This window comes from Notamacropus eugenii, chromosome 6 (assembly GCF_028372415.1).
Source record: "Notamacropus eugenii isolate mMacEug1 chromosome 6, mMacEug1.pri_v2, whole genome shotgun sequence".
Classification (NCBI taxonomy): Eukaryota; Metazoa; Chordata; class Mammalia; order Diprotodontia; family Macropodidae; genus Notamacropus; species Notamacropus eugenii.
The window spans coordinates 338,519,657-338,537,523 of NC_092877.1; the positions used below are offsets into that span (position 1 = coordinate 338,519,657).

General features: G+C 44.7%; 1 protein-coding gene across 1 annotated transcript in view; it reads right to left on the minus strand.

Annotated features, from left to right (window-relative positions):
• WWTR1 (WW domain containing transcription regulator 1) overlaps positions 1-8,621 on the minus strand; it is a 176,578-nt gene extending 167,957 nt beyond the window's left edge. The window contains exon 1 of the mRNA XM_072618279.1: positions 8,173-8,621. Coding sequence (XP_072474380.1) covers positions 8,173-8,621 — 449 coding nt within the window. The remainder of the gene's footprint in view (positions 1-8,172) is intronic.
• Positions 8,622-17,867: the final 9,246 nt, after the last annotated feature.

Consider the following 17,867-nt stretch of genomic DNA (forward strand, 5'->3'; position numbering starts at 1 on the left):
AGAAATAAACTTCTGATGTTCAAATCTACTCTAACAGACAAAAATCATCTAAATTAAATTGTCTGCTTCAATTCTCAACAATGTAGTATCCTAAGATCTAATTAATGGACAATTACAGAAGCTATGATAGTCATGATTAGACAATCAGTCAGCCTTGGAGTTATGAGGACAAGCCCTGCTTCTGACTATGTGACCCTAAGTCATCCACATTCTAAGAGTCCTAACCAAACCCCTAAGACTGCAAGTTGCAGAAGTGTGGCTGATCTGCATTAGTAGAGGGGAACTCCCTTCACCAATGCAACCACAGGTACTATGGTTGTCGTTATATTTGTAATCTCACTGGGGTCCGCTAAAGTACAAATCGCAACTCCTGTGGCCAAGAAAATAAATTGCTTTTAATCACCATCCTACAGCCAAGCTATAGCCTCCAAACTTAGAGAGGATCTCCCGGGGTCCATCACTTCAACCTGTTTTCCGATTGCTAGGACCTGGCAGAGCTTTGTCTCTGCTGATGTAGCCCAGGGTGACTTCTGTACCACAATGACTCATCTGAGTTGGACTTGAGTGGATGATGGTAATAAAATAATAACATCAATAATAATAGCTTACATTAATGTAGTATCTCACCATTTACCAAGTGCTTTGCCTACTGGATTCCAAAATAAAAATAATGTCAGTGAGGAAGATTAAGTGTGAGAAATTCTGCCTGTGTCCAGAACGTAGCTTACCAAATTCTCCAGACCACCCATCTCGCTCTGACACACTGCTAACCTGGGCTGCAATAAACATATACTTGAAGTATACACTACAGGTTCTTCCAGTAAGTCTTAATTGCCAAACTGGAAGGTCCAGTCATCATCCTTCTGGACTTCTCTGTGGCTGGGCTTTCTGGACCATCTGCCACCTCTCCTTCCACATACTTTCTCCTTTCTCGGCTTTTGTGAAATGGGTCTCCTCTGGTTCTCCTTCTATCCATCTGGCCATTTTTTTCTCCATCTCCTTGGCTGGATCATCACTATATCCTGTCTCCCAACTCTGAGTGTGCCCCCAAGATTCCAAATTGGACCTTCTTGATATTTGCCCTTTCTCTTGGGGAATCTCATTAGTTCCCATGGATTCAGAGGATCATAGATTTAGAGCTGAAAGTTCAAAAATCCAGCCTCTTTATTTAAAGATGAGGAAATAAAGGCCAGGGAACTGAAGTGATTTACCCAGGCCACACAGGTAGTAAGTGGTAGAACAGGAATTTGAACCTTTGTTCTCTAACTCCAAATTGAGCTATTCTAAACCTCAACACACTGCCTCTCAATTATTACTTACACACACACACACACACACACACACACACACACACACACACGTTCACACATGCTTACTCCCATGGGTATGGGGAGCAGGGGAGTGAGGAAATCAATAGGGCATGAAGGATGAGGATTGAACCACGCAATGTGGCAATGAAGAACTTCTGTGAGTAGATGTATGCATGTGTGTATGTGTATGTGTCTGTATGTAGGAAAGGGAGCTTGGTGTAGTGGACAGAGTGATGGCCTCCAAGCCAGGAAGGCTGGGGTTCAAGTCTTACCTTGACTCCTACTAGATAGGCTACTAATCTCCCAGTACTCTAGGCCAGTGAGGTCAAACATGGGCTGCAGCCCAAACAAGATCAAAATATAATGGAGAAATAAATATAATAGGACATAGGTGATGTTAATATGCAGTTTTCTAAGTCAATATGAGGCCGGCAGGGATCTTTATGTGTGGTTTAGTGACCCACATTTCTATCTGAGTTTGACAACACAACCCTAGGCAACTCTCCAAGACTATAAATGGTAGACAAGGCACAACCTGCATTGGCAGTGTGAATTACTTCATCAGGAAGAAGTCCCTATACCAAAGGAATCCCAAGCACAATCCCTATTCATCTATTTCTGTCATGTGTATATATACACAAGAGAAAGAGAGAGAGAGAAAGAGAGAGGGAGAGAGAGAGAGAGAGAGAGAGAGAGAGAGAGAGAGAGAGAGAGAAAGAGGGAGAGAGAGAAAGAGAGAGAAGAGAGAGAAGGAGAGAGACAGAGAGACAGAGACAGAGAGAGCTACACACATACACATATACATGCACCTCTCTCTCTCTCTCTTTCTCTCTCTCTCTCCATATCTTTTTGTGTCTCTCTGTCTCATCTCCTCCTCTCTATCTCTCTCTCTCTCCCTATCTCTCTCTCTGTCTCTCTCCTCTCTCACAATATATCTCTCTGTCAATCTCTCACTCTCCATATCTCTGTCTCTCTCTCTCTGTCTCTGTCTTTCTCTCCGTCGCTCTCTCTCTCTCTCACACACACACACACACACACACACACACACACACACACACACACACACATATACATCCATCCAACCCAAGTGTCTCTCCTGAAATTTCTATAGCTTGTTTCTGGGCACCAGCCCCCTAGACCAGCACAGGCAGGCCTGCCTTCTCCTACCCCGCCCACCCTTTGGATAAGCAGAGTGAGGGGACAACAGGCAATTTCATTCTATGAAAAGGGTAGGAGGGATTTTGTAAAATTGTTTTCTAGTCACATTGTTGGCCAATAAGGAAAGTAAAAAACTGCCAGGATTTAGTTAAATTTTTAAATTTCTAAATGTTGTACTGGAAATTATAGAAAAAGGATAAAGACAATTTCTTTACATAACTAATTGCAAAATAATTATATTATACTTTAAAGCTCACAAAGGGATTTACATGTTTTAAAAATCTCATTTGATTTTCACAACAACCCTAAAAGCAAGTGCTATTATTATGCCCATTTTATAGATGAAGAAACTGAGTTTGAAGGAGGTTGTCATTTGCCTAAAGTCACATAGCTAGTGAGCATGTGAAGCAAGATTCAAACCCAGATCCATCCTGACTCCAATCCCAAAGCACTGGCCATTTCTCCACCTCTTTAATAAATACTGTCAAAAAGACAAACTAAACCAGATTTAGCCCTGCTCATCCCAACTACGACTGTAATGTGATATATTTCTGGACACTTGGACAGGAAAAGCCCATTTTACTGGCAGTTAAACCACATGTTAACTTGGTGTGACTTGGTCAAAAGAAATACCTTTATTTTATTAGAGCAATTGAAAGACTATGATGAGGATGAGTTGGCTGCAGAGGGAAAATAAAATATCCAGGAAATGAGTGACGAGATGACCCTAGGAAAATCACAACTTCTGAGTGGCCTGGTTAAGCTTCTGAAGATGCTAAGTTTGCCCATCTGCTGAGGATATGCCACTGATGGGCATTGAAAGAAGGAGTTAGCCCAGGGAAGTTCCCTATACCCATGAAATCGCAGGTTATATTTATAACAAATAAATATATGCTTAAAAAGAAGGAAGGGTAGCAACGTAGTAAGAATGAAGGACTTTAAAAAAAAAATGTTCAACTCCAGAACTGTATTGGGTCCTGCTTGATGTGAAAACCCCAAAGAGGAAGGCCCACCCGTATGCCCATCACCATGAAGGATTTATGGGAGACCATGGATAAGAGAGTTTCACAGGAGGAAGAATAGATGATGGAATTACAGTCAGTACTGTTGAAGGGACTCTGCACACATGGCCAAGACCACAAATTCACTTGAAGACTACTGTATATTTTGTTACAGCACAGGTTAATGGCCTGTTAAAATGAGACAGTCAGTTTGGAAAATGCTACAAGCCACATTCAGAATACAACAGGCAGGTCTTTTTACCCTGGATCTTCTCCACTGATACTATTTGCCATAATGGAATGTCTGAAAATATGAGGAAAGGAATCCTGTCTAAAGCATAGAAAAGTGATCAGGTCATAGACACTAGAGAAAAAAGGTCTGTTCTTTGGTAAATATGACTTCCCTCCTCTCTACCTTTGACGGAAGCTTAGGGTTCTGCAGTTTATAAGAGTTAGAGTTGCAAAAAGCATCAAAAGTCCAACCCCTTTATTTTACAGGTAGAGCAACTGAGATCAAACAGGTGACTTGCCCAGGCAATAACATGGTCTAGTGGAGTAGAAGGCTTGGTTTCCCATTCCATCTCCATTTCTCTTTAAGCCTTGGTTTCCCATCTGTAAAAGGAGGCAGTTCAATGAGATGATTTCCGGGATCCATTCCAGCCCAAGGTCTTTGAAAGAGCAGAGGCAGAAATGGAAGCTACATCTGCTGGCTCTTTTCCCTGCCTTGGGCTGCACAGCTTCCCCTGCAGCCTCCAAATTTGGTTTGATGTGAAGACTAGTGATTTTCAGCTGAAGCTTCACCTATTTAGGTGAGGATGTTTGCTTTTCATTATAGCTCAACTCACATTTTTAGAGCAGGATAGAACACCTGTCCCCTATCCCTATTTCACAGACAAGCAAGAAGGAGAGACCAGTCAATATCCCCCTTTTTAAAACATGCCTCAATCCACCAAACAATGGAACCTCCTGTAGGTAAGTTATTATTAATAACAGCTCACATTTCTGTAGCAATTTATGCTTCGCCAATTACTTTCTTCACATCATCCTCAAGAGACAGATGGTACAAATGGGATTCTCCACATTTTCCAGATACAGACACTGGGGCAGAGTGAGGTTGTGACTTACCAAGAATTGCCCAGCTCCTGTGAGAGACAGGACTTGAACCCAGGTCTCGCAACTTCAAAATCTACTACACTAGTATACTGTACTTATTTCCACTCACTATTAATCAAAGCCTTGAAAGATCTCCTTGACAAGTTGCTCCTCCTGACAGAGGAGCAACTTACAGTAACTCCTCCTACCACCTTGGTCAGTACTGTCCTGCTTTCGGTTAAGATCACTTCTGCCATTCATAGTAGTTCCAGTCTGCAATTCTGTAAACCTTAAAACATTCCAGAGGAGAAAGTGAGGACTTTGCATAGTCCTCCCTCACTTAAATCCAATTCACTTATATGTTGTCCCATTACCACCTGGAGAATGAACAACGAGCAACTTCTGCCACTCGGTATGGGGTACCCTACCAGGGGCATAGGTCATGCAGTGAAGAAGGGGTGGTCAATTTTGAAAGGTGGAGGACAGCTGTGATATGGTGGAATGTTGGGGGATCTTGAGGGGAGGAATGCCTTGATACTTCCTTGATGTCAAAGAAATGGTAGACTAGAACAGAAAACCTTTAGATGAACTCAAAGGCCAGGTTCTCCATTCGTCCTACCTTTGCCCAGTTTTCCTGGACAAAGTTCAGAGGTACAGAACTGGTTCAAAGATTGTGAGTGCTTGGGGGTTCCTTCCAAAGTAGAGTCCTGGAACAACTTACATACAAAACTAATCTTTTTTTTTTCTTTTTTGGCCAGTGTTCCTTATGTATTCTCCAGGTGGGGCTCGGAAATGTTCCAAGAAAAGCTGGGAATGCTCCCTCTTCCTCCAGCCTCTAAGCTCCACAAGGGTTCTTAACCTCCTTTACAATTCATTTACCACTCATTTTTTATCACACATAATTTTCTGGAGCACATACTTATATAGTGTCAAATTTCTTCTTTTAAATCATTTGGGAAGGGAAAAAATGGGCTCAAAATTTCATTAAAGGTTCATGAAATATTAGAGCAGGGAGGGAGGTGGGAGAGATCTGGACTAATCCTTCTACTTCATAAAGGTGAGAAACTGAGACCCAGAGAGGTAAAGTTACTGTGTCAAGGTTACACAAAAGTTGGCTGAAACAAGGGTAGGAATTTGAACCCAGATCTTCCAACTACAGAGCCAGTTCTCTTTCCACTACACCATGACACTTAATCCTGACTAAGTATATGCCTATAAAAATTACATTAACATCTTTGAAAATTTCATTACCTAAGCAAAATTAAAATGACAAATTTTATAGGCATCCTGACCTTTAAAATGGTATAAGCGAAGCCCAAAGGGCCTCCTTTAAGACGAAGTTATTGTACCCTGATGCATATGAGCATAAATAGTATTCTTGACTTACAGTGGGTATTAATAAGTTAAAACATTCCCTGTCAGTGCAGTGTTACCATCTATATTAAAAGCTGGGGTTTCTTTATCACTTTTAAGGTTTGCAAAACTCTTTGCCCAAAGGATTTCACTGAATCGTCAGCTCAAACCTAGGACATCTTTAGTCCCTAGAATATGATGCTCATTTTACAGATGAGAAAATTGAGGTTCAGAGAAGAAAAAGGACCTATGATCAAACTCCTCTTGTCAGAGGTGGGCTTCCAGCCCCTGTACCTTGTCATTATGTTGCTCAAGGACACTACGTTGGGAATCAAATTGACAAAACACATCCGCTTCAGTCCAGTGACTCTGTTTTCCGTCCACATCAGAAATAAAATCAAGCATTCATTAATCAGAATGCCACCAGGTTATCTGGTTGGTTAGCTGGTTGTTGTCCTTCCATCTGGAAGAGGACCAAAATGACATCACTATGCTATAGTCAAATTAGTGCGTCCAGTTGTGGCTGATCAGACCAACAGGAGTTTGGAATGTTCTACTACAGGTAGGGTGCAAATAGTCCATGTGAAACTTGGAGTGGATTTTCTAAATTTACACATCTCCTCTAGTTTCTTTTGAGCCTCTTTACCTACTTTGGTTTGGAAAGGGCAGGAAAGAGCTTCTCAGATAATTATTCACCAGCATGAGTTAAGGAGATGAAAACAGCAACCAAAAAAATCTTACATCCTTGTAGGCAACCAATCAATAAACAGTTCCAGGCACTGCAATAAGCACTCGATTAATTTATTAATTATTAGTTAATTTATTCATAAGCACAGATTAGTTTATTTGGAAGGGACCATCGAATGTGAATCAGAAGGGATGCAGTATCTTCCAAAGTATCAAAGAATGACTCCACAGATAAGTTTCACTTATATAGATTTTTTGACAGACAACTCGACATAGTGAGTAGAGCACCGAAGACCTGGGTTCGAGTCCGACCTTTGGAATATCTTTGCTGTGAAACAAAGAAGGCAACTCGAGGACTCTCAGTCAGTCAAGTAAGGAGGAGTGCCTGATCCACATGGGTGAAGGGCATTTCCACACAGGAACCCCTACACCAATAAAATCGCAAATATGAATCCACTCCATATTTCACTTTAAAGTTGGAGGAAGTACTTGTCCCCATTTTACAGATGAGAAAACTAGATTCCACTTGGTTAAGTAGGTTTCTTGTCGCCACACAGTTAATGAACGTATCTAGGGCTATATCTGAACCCAGGTTAAGCCAGCGCCAGCCCTGGTATAAGCTCAAGGTCGGACCTTGGGAGCTTGGGCACGTTTCAGATTGCAAGCCTTCTTCTCATGATGATTAGTTTCTTAGAAGAGAGGCCGCAGCCACAGCTTTCCTTTCCGGAAGTCTGTGGTTACAACTGTCCAAACTTTAATTAAAGTTTAATGTTCACAGCAAAGCTGTGATTGGGAGAGAAATTTTGCAAAAGGCGCTGCGGCCATGTACACAGTCTTCTGGTTCTCCCCAGCTGACACAAAGAAACTCTCCTGACCTAATTTCCACACAATTGTTTTATCCAGCCCGTAACTACTCTAACAACAGAGTAACTTACGGTGTCAACGAGAGGCTGGCGAACGGTCCAACCTCCCAGCGTTCCATTTCACTTTTTTCAACTTTCTTTCCATCAAGGAGAAAATTGCAGACAAGAGAAACTTGCGCCCCCCCCCCCAAAAAAACCCATCATTTCCTTAAGACCCTGAAAGACGGAAACTTGCCCACTCGGATTTTCCTTGGCACTTTGGCATCTACAGATGCCCTCGCCAGCCTCCCAGCCCTACTCTGGACCCACTTGGACACGACTCATCTTTTCCATCGCTCCCACCTTTATTTAGTTGCAAGGTTATCCCTACAAGCAGCCTGGGAATCCCCCCCCCCCCTCCCAGTTTCATTTCAGGCCCCCACGACAGCAGGGATTTACGTTTCCCTAGCCAGCAGATCCCGACCCACTGTCCTGATCTCCACCCCCCTCACCGCACACAGTGCCAACGCTACAGCGACCTGCCCCGGGACCACTCTCTTGCACCCCTGAGAAAGAGTTGTCACCGGGGCACGCAGCACTCTCATGCATTCAAGCACACGTAGATGTACTCGCTTGTGTGTGCACACGCACCTACCTGTGTACTCCTACACTCACGCACCGGACCCCTCCCGCGACCCCCGGAAGGCGTCAGGCAGTCCCATCACTTACTTGAGAAAGTACCGCTGGCCGGTGGCGGTGAAGGTCATCTCCCAGCCGGGAGGCAGCGGCAGCTCATCGGTCACGTCGTAGGACTGCTGGCGGAGGTGCGCGTGCTGCTGCGCCGCGCTGGCCGCCGCCCCGGCCCCGGTGCCCAGCTGCAGGGAGGCGGGCGACGAGTGCGAGCGGACGTGCTGGGCACCCCCGGCGACCGGGCCGCCGCCGCTGCTCAGCCGGGCCGGGTGGCTGCCCGACGAGTCTGTGCTGGACTGCCGGGAGTGCGAGCCGGAGTCGGGTTCCTTGAAGAAGGACTCGGGCAGAATCTTCTTCCTCCACGAGCTTGGCTTGGGATTCATCACGGAGTTGAAGAGCGCTTCGAGATCTGTATCGAGGTCTTGGGTGACATGGATGACTTGCTGCCCCGGGGGCGGCAGAGCAGGGGGTACAGAAGCGGGATTCATCGTGCGCCTCCCGATCTCACACTCTCCACTAACTCACACACTTACACACCGAGCTGCAGGTTTATTAAAGGGGCGGGGGCGGGGGCGGGGGCGGGGGCTGGCCTGGGGATCAGCCCCTAAAAATGAAAACTTCAGAGAGAACTTGGAGAGGAACGGGACGGGGATCGATGCCCTCTCCGAGGATCTCTAACAGACCTTCCTTCGCCAGTCAGGCCGGCCCGGGGGGGAGGGGAGGGGAAATCCTCGCCTCCTCGACAATTATGCAACTTTCCAGTGGCCCCGAAGTTCCCCGCAGGAGGACAAGAAGGAGGAGGGCGCGTGGAAATGCGGATTAATTAGGACGTGGTCCGGCGGCTCAGTGTCCGGGGAGAGTTCGCGGCTTCCCGAGCCGACAGGGCCAGGAACTCCGAGCACTACAAGCCCCGAAGCCCGAGGCTGTTCAGCTCCACGAAGGACCCGATCCCGGGGCGACCGAGCCCAAAGGAGCCTTGGCAGCCGGCCCGAGCCAAGCGGGCCGAGGCGCAGACTGGGAGCCCGGCGCGCCGTCCGGATCCCAACTTGGCAAAGTCAGGTCTCGCAACCAGACTCGGCTCCCAGGGCCTTGGGGTCCGTCGATCCGTCGGTTCGTTCGTCAGCGACTCCCAGGCTAGTTGCTTAGAGGCTGGGGGCACAGTGGGAGTGGACACAGGACCGGGACTTCCAGCTCGGGACTTGACTTCTGACCTGGCAGAGGGGTTTCCGTTCTCACATCCTCCGGTCCATCTGCCCAGCATCAAGCTTGGATTATCTCGGAGCTGGAGGAGGAGAAAGAAAAGGAGGAGGAGGAGGAGACGGAGCGGCCGCGGCTGCTCCCGGACTGTCCCATAAACAAAGTTTAGGGAAAACTCCAACCCTCAGAAAAGGGGCGGGGCCGAAAGTTTAGCTGATGAATTATGCATGACCTCCGCGTCCAGAGACTGCCTGCCCCCGCTCGCCCCTCCTCTTCCTCCTCCTCCCGGTCCTGGGCTTCTGCTAGCCCTGGGCGTGATGAGTACTTTACTGGGTAAGAGGAGGCAAAATCACCCCCCCACACACCCCCCTCGCTCTTCTCCTCCTCCGGGGATCCGAGGCCGAGAAGTTCGCTGAAGCCTCCCTCCCTTTCCTCCTGCCGGGTTCAGGATCTACATTCCTTTGAGTTTACCACTGCCTTGGATAGGGTCTGGGACTGGATCAAAGGAGGTGGGTGGCCCTATTCAATAAAGCACTAGTGGACTGAGACAGAGGAGTCTGGGAGCTGGGAGTTGGGTGCTGCGGCCCCAAAGGGACCAGGAAGGAGGAGACTGAAGTCGCAGCCCCGGCTCCCACTCGAGGTATTTGCTACGTACGGGGCCACACTCTCCCTTAACAGGAGGACAGAGTAGTCCCGTGGAACTGCCAGGACCCCGAAGAATTGAGTATTTGGAACCCGACAGACAAGCGCTCCTGGTGGAATAAACAAGAACAATCTTTTCCTGGGAGGCTTTTCAGATGTGACCATATTTGGTGCGCCGAGCTCCTCGGCGTGGTGGGGCTCGGATTGTGGAGTGGTAGTCGGCTGTAGTGTAGACAGCGCCCCAAGTGCCCGGGTGCTTTTCCCTACCAGATCTTCGTTTCTAACGATCAGTAAACAAACTCCCTTTGAACCATTAATTAATCCTTTGTCTCCAAGTTACTAGGAATTGAGAGGAAACCGGGTCAAACGCGAGGTGCTAGGAAGGAGTAGAGCGAGCCACCACCCCATCCCGCCCCAAGTGTGGGTGGGAGGATTGGAATGACACTGACATTTCCATTGCAAAAATGGAAGCTGAGCAGGTGGTAGGTATAAGAACTGAGATCCTCAGATCAGGGGAAAACTCCACTCCCCACAAACTTGCCTCCCAATTAAGGTTGTCTCTAACCATACGTAGGGGAAAAGATTTTATACTACCATAAAGTGCTAACATTCTAATGGGGGAAGGGAAACATATTGTTGTTCAGAACTTTATTATCTCCAAAAGGTATTGAGGGTGTTAAGTAAGGGTAACAGAGGACCTTCAGTTGGGTTGGTTCACTTCTAAAGGTTTTAGGAAGGAAGGGAAGGGAAAAAAAAAATACACTGGGGTTAAAAAAAAGAAAAAGGAGAAAGAAGTTGGTGGACCTTACTATTTCTCATAAGTGTACAAAGAGGAAGAGTTGGAATCAGATGGACCTCCCTCTTCCCTGTAACAGGTAAAGGAGTGTTGAAAACACTCAAAGTTTGGTGTAGAAATTGGTTGGTGAAGTGGATATGGACTAGACCTGGAGTCAGGATAGACCTCAGAGGAACCACACTGTGCCCAGAAGCTGACAATAGAGGAATGAAGATACAACACATATACACAGAGTTTACTGTAGCAATATAGCAAACAGATAAAGAAAAAAGAGAATAAATAATAAGAGGAGAGAATGGTTGGAAGCAAAACAAATCAGCTTCAGAGAATGCCTCCTTAAGAGAACTGAAAGGAAGGAAAGAAAATATGTGGAAACTGAGTCGAGTGCCCATCATTTGGGGAATGGCTAAACTGTTGTGTGTGTATGTGTGAGTGTTCGTCCTTTGCTGTCAAAGAAGACCATGCCATCAGAGAAAGAATGACTTGCATTTGACTTTGTTTTGAGTGAGGGCAGGCTGTGCAGGTCACCAGCCTCACTTCTCCTCCAGAGCCATGTGAATCCGGTGACCAGATATTCATCAGGATGACTGGAGATGACCCAGGATGAGGCAGTTGGGGTTAAGTGACTTGCCCAAGGTCACACAGCTAGTGAGTGTCAAGTGTCTGAGGTGAGACACTTGGGGCAGCTAAGTGGTACAGTGGATAGGGCACCAGCGCAGGAGTCAGGAGGACCTGAGTTCAAATGGTTTTATATGATTGTAATGGAGTACAATAGCCTTATAAGAAATTGTCAGAGACTATCTCAGAGAATCCTAGGAAGAGTTTTATACACTGATGCAGATTGAAGTTGGCAGAACCCAGAAAACAAGTTAGCAGCAACAACGAAAAAAAGGGGGGCAGCTAGATGTGCTGAGTCTGGAGTCAGGAAGTACTCCTCTTTTCTGAGTTCAAATCTGGCTTCAGATATTTACTAGCTATGTGACCCTGGGCAAGTCATTTAACCCTATTTGTGTCAGTTTGTCATCTATAAAATGAGCTGGAGAAGGAAATGATAAACCACTCCAGTATTTTTGCCAAGAAAATTCCAAACGGGGTCATGAAAAGAGGGATTTAAATGAACAGAAGAGTACAGAAAGCAGCATAGCAGAACAGCTTTAAAAATAATGTGTGAGATTTATTTTATATGTTTTTAAGAAGCAAGAGGTACAAAATAGAAATTCATGGTCCATACAGGATCCACTTTATGTTCTGCTTCATATAGGGAAATGCTCATGGGGTTTTTTTGTGTTTGTTAAGTTCGGAACAAATTAAAAATTTAAAAACCAAACAAAAGTATAGCTCTAGAACAAGTGATAATTACATTACAGCATCTAGGCAGAGATGGATTATCTCTGGAGGCCTCTATGAACATACCTCTCCTTGCTTATAGGATTTTGGGGGACAACATTTAGAGATTCTCCCATAACCGAAGAATTTTAGAGTTGGAAGAGACCTCAGCAGCTGTCTACTCCCACACATACAAGAAAGAAATTTCTACTTTCACTTATCCAGGTGGTTGTCCTACCTCTGCATGAAAGAAAGATCTCCAAGGAGGAAGAACTCACCACCTTTCCAGCCAACCTCTTCCACTTTGGGGCAGCAATAATGGTAGGGAGTTTTTCCTGACATCAAGTCCAAATGGGCCTTTTTGCAACTTCTACCAACTACTCCTGGTTCATTCTTCCCATACCAAGTTTCCCAAGTCTGGTCCCTCAATCAAATGCCACCCCTTCAAATCCTTGACGACAACTCTCTCATCCACCTTTAATCTCTTCTCAGACTAAACATGCCCACTTCTTTCAATCCTCATATGATACAGACTCTTTACTATGTTCATCTTCAGCTTATAAATATTTTTCTTAAACTGTGAAAGCTTGAAACAATATTCCAAGTGAGATGATGGCAGAGTGACATGGAACTATCCCCTCTCTATTCCTGGAAGTTATGCTCTTAAGGCATCAACAAATCATCTTAGCATTTTCTTGGCTGCCACATCACACAGCTGATTCATATTGACACCCCCAAATACTTTTTAGAACATAGACTTCTAACTATGCTCCCCCCATCTTATGCTTGTGACATTAATTTTTTGTACCCAAGTGTAAGACTTTACATTTGTCCCTACTGAATTTCATATTTTTAGATTCTGCCTAAGCCTTTAGCCTATCAATATACTTTTAGAACCCCTGCCCCCCCACACACACACATTTTATGGATAACCCAAAGAGAGGAATAACTTGTACAAGATCATAAACCTGTAACCAACAGAGCTGGGAGTCTAACTCACCTCCTTTTGATACCAGAGTCAGTCAGTGCCTTTTCTTTATACCATGCTTCCCACCAGAGCCATTGCTGAGGCCACAGGCCTTAAGTCCTATAGCTGTTGGTTAGTGGGAAATTTAGTTGTGTAGGACATTGGAAGACCCAGGTTTGAATCATATTTGTGCCATAAATTGTATGGCCAGAGATAAGTAAGTCACTTATTTCCTCAGAACCTCAGTTTCCTCATTTGTAAAATGAGAGACTTGGACTAAATGATCCTCACCACCCCTTCTAACTCTGAAATTATTCTGTGTGCCACAGTGTAAATAGGCTTAAAAAAAGTGAAATTAATGAAAACTAAGGACAGCTTGAGACATATTGATGGAAAGAGACCAGTCCCTCCCACCCCCCACTTTTTTTTTTTTTGCGTTGCTTATGGCTCCAAATGAAAAAAACCCAGAGTGTTTTTATTTTTTAAGGCCAGCTGTTGGAGCTCTCTCCTCCTCCTCTCTCTTCTCCCTTGTCCCTCCCACCCCATGTCCACCCCCCAGTAGCTGCCTCCCTGAGTCACTGCCCAGGCAAAAATATCTAGGGACATCCTGTAGGTTAACTCCTTCCTTTTCCATAGCTCCAAACCAGAGCAGCACACAGATCCTCCCACCCTGGGACTAACACCTCCAGAGGGAAACTGGGAAGGCTCAAAAAGAAGAAACAACCTTCCCTGTCACCAGAGTCCCTTGAGCACCATGGTTTTCGGATCAGAAGGAAGAAATCCATGGTGATCTTGTGAGAGGCTATTCCCCAAAAGCAGTAATACCAAGATACTGTATTGACCATGGTATGAATGAATGGTGGAGCCCTGGAGAGAAACAGTGAAAGTCAGAAAGAGAAGGACATTTAGGGGGAAGGATAATGAGATAGTTTGAGACCTGTTGAGTTCGAAATGTTGATGGAACATCCAGGTGAAAATGTCCTGTAAGCCATTGCAAAGGGAGAGACTGTAAAGAGAATGTACAGGACAGACCCTTGGGGAACACCAATATTACGAGTAGGAAAGAAGATGGAAAATTGACAAAGAAGTTAAGAAGTAGAAGGGATGAGGTATTTCTGAAACCAAGGGACAGGAGAATACCAGATAGGAGGGGGTAGTTAAAGAGTGTCAAAAACTTCAGAGAGGGGGTAGCTAGGTGGCACAGTGAACAGAGCACTGGCCCTGGAGTCAAGAGGACCTGAGATCAAATCTGACCAATAAAGCTCATCCCTTAGATCTGCCATTTGTAATGGGTATACTGCCTACCCCCATGCTTTCTCCTAGAAGGGACATGTTTAGGAGACAACTCATATCATGGAGATTCCTGCCTTTGACATTTAACAGCCCCTTTAATTATAACCAACTTTATTTCTCTCTGCTTTATTCAATCCACTTCCATCATTTTCATCAGACCATAGGATCCTAAATCTAGAGATGGAAGGAGCCTCAGAGACCATTTATTCCAAGTTTACAGATAAGGAATTTTTGTTTGTTGTAGTTTTGTCATTTTTCTGTCACATCTGACTCTTTGTGACCTTATTTGAGGTTTTCTTGCCAGAGATACTGGAGACGTTTGCTATTTCTTTCTCCAGTTCATTTTACAAATGAAGAAACTGAGGTAAACCGGGTTAAGTGACTTTTCCAGGGTCACACAGTTAGGAAGTATCTGAGGCTGGATTTGAACTTGTGTGTTCCTGACTCCAGGCCTGGTGCTCTATCTACTCTGCCACCTAGCTGCCCCAGGATAAGGAAACTGAATTTCAATAAGACCCATGAGTAAGTAGTGCTCTAAACTCACCTCCAAAAAGCTTTCCATGAGTCATCTTTACCCTCCTCCTTTGTCTTCACTCCCATATCCACTGAGTCACTAAATCTTACTAAATTTTTTGTGTAAAGCCATAGGGTTAAGATCTAAAGTAGAAAAACAACCACAAAGATCATCCAAGGCAAGAACATTATTTTATAGATAAGGAAACTGAGGCTCAGAGAGGTGAAATTACTTGTCCAGTGTTACAGAGGCAGGAAGCAGCAGAGTCTGGATTCGCACCCAGGTTCTATCATTCCAAATCTGGAGCTTTAGCACTGTACCATACTTGCAACTGCCTTGACATTCCTTTCCATTTTTACTGTCACTATTCCAGTCTTGGTCCTTACTGGTCTGAATGGAATAAGGTAGCAATTTTCACTACTGCAACATTGTCTTCTCATTTAGTTTCCCTGCCTCCAATCTATTATTAATAACAACAATTTCAATATTTATAGTAAAGTAGATAATGAGGCAGCCAGGTGGCTCAGTGGTTAGAAGGCTGGAGTCAGGAAAACCTGAATTTTTCAGATACTTAGCTATGTGACCCTGAGCAAGTCACTTAACCCTGTTTGCTTTAGTTTCCACATCTGTAAAACGAGCTGAAGGAAATGGCGAACTGCTCCAGTATCTTTGCCAAGAAAACCCCAAATGGGGTCGTGAACAGTCAGACACAGCTAAAAATGACTCAAGTCTCTTAAGCTCTGTTTGTCTTAATCCACAGGAGAAAGAAATGACAAACCACTCCAGTATCTTTACCATGAAAACCCCACACCCAGTGTGGTTGTTGGTCCATGGGGTCACAAAGAATCTGACACAACTGAACATCAACAAAGATAAGTAATGCATATATTATAATTACCCATTTTATAGGTGGGGAAACTGAGACTTGGAGAGCCCATGGTGACATAATTAATCAGTGTCGAAGGTGAGGTTAAAATCCACGGTTTTCTGCCTCTAGGTCCAGAGGGTTTTGTACTGTATGTACCTTATATTTCATCTCTTCAGCTTCCCAGTTTCTTCTTCTCCTTTCTTCTAGTCTCTCTTTTCCTCAAAAATAGTCACTTACAGGAGAAGGTTCTTGGCCTGGCCTTCAGAATCCCCAGCATTCTGATGCCTTTCTCACCCACTTTCCCACTATTCCTTCTACTGAAGTCAGACTGGTCTCCTCCTAGTCCCCCAAACACACCTTGCCCATTGCTCCTCCCAAGCCCTCTACTATGAAGGATGCCCTCCTCTTCCTCTCTGGCTGTCCATGACCCACGTATGTCACAAAATCATGGACTTACAGCTGGAAGGGACTTTGGAGTTCATTTCTTCCAACCCCCATCATTTTAGGCATGAAGGAACTAAGGCCCAGAAAACCTGAATGACCTGCCCAAAGTCACACAAATGTGAAGCAGCAAAACCAAGATTCAAGCTGAGGTTCTGTGCCTTCAAACCCATGGTTCTTTCCATTGTACCACATACTCTGTGCTACCTTCCAGAACCCTTCAGGAGAGTGATGGAGCTAGCTCAGACCAGCGCTGATTGTTAAATTTTAAGTGTGAGCATTTATACCTCAGAAGTCAGCAAACACTATAAATCAGAACTTGATATTTTGTTTTGTTGAGTGTCTAGACTTAAGAAAACGATGGAGAAAATGTTAGTAATGCAGATTATCCTTTCAAGTGTGTCATAAGAACTTCTGTGGGGGAGGAGGGAACTGGTTGTTAAACATTTATCAACCCACCCTTAGATATGTTCCTCTTCTAAACTTACAGTTCTTATCTATAGCCATAATGTATATCACTTAGGGCAGTTAGGTGGCACAGTGGATAGAACTCTGGGCTGAGGAAGAAGACTTCCTCCTGAGTTCAAACTTGGCCTCAGACACTTCCTAGCTGTATGATCCTGGACAAGTCACCTAACCCAGTTACCTCAGTGTCCTCATCCGTCTAATGAAATGGAGAAGGAAATGGCAAATCACTCCAGTATCTTTGCCAAGAAAACCAGGAGTCACAAAGAGTCAGACATAACTGAAAAATGGCCGAACAACATAAGAATATTCATATTGTTACTTTATATTCTTATTTAACTTCTTGTGTAATTTTTATCTTCCCAAGTAATTCACGAACACCTTGAAGGAAGCACAATCAGTCAGCTGATAAATGTTGTTAAGTGCCTACTGTGTGCCAGGCACTGTGCCAAGCACTGGGGACAGAAACAAAAATGAAAGACCTGTCTCTGCTCTCAAGGAGGTCACAATCTAATGGGGAAGACAATCTGCAAATTCCTTTTGGGCCCTTCTCTTCACTCCCCTCCCCCAAAAGTCTGACATAGTGTTAGTCCCATAGAGGACACTCATTAAATATTTCTTGAATATATGATTTCTCAAAACAACAGGCATTTAATAAGTGCCTACTGCTTGCAATGCATCACGCTAGGTGATAAGGGAGATACTATATCCAAAGAAGGCAGGATCCCTGTTCTCCATGCAATTTAAAATCCAGAGCACAGCTAAGTCAGCAACACAGATAACTGTAATACAAAATGTTATGTGATGAGTACAATAAAGAGATACAAAAGAAAATGCTATATGGGATGCAAGGGAGAAGTTCTCCAGGATGGGTAATAGGAGAAACTGGAGGAGGGGTGGGGAAGGGCATGCCAGGCATCAGTGCTAATCTGGCCTAAGCCAAAGCACAGAAGCAGAAGCAAACCATCAAACCTGACAGAGGGAGGGCACCAGGTTGTAGGGAGACATAAATGCCAAGCAAATGACAGGTAGAGATTTGAACCTAGGTCTCTCAGTTCCAAATCTACTTCCTATATTACACCATGCAGAACCTAGCACAGTGCCATATGCATTTTTTTTAAAACAGACCTATGATTTCACTGGTGAAGAAAATGCAGATCAACCTCTACTCTGCAACTTACAGATTGGCTGGGGAAGGAGAAGTTGACTTGCCTCAGGTCAGAAT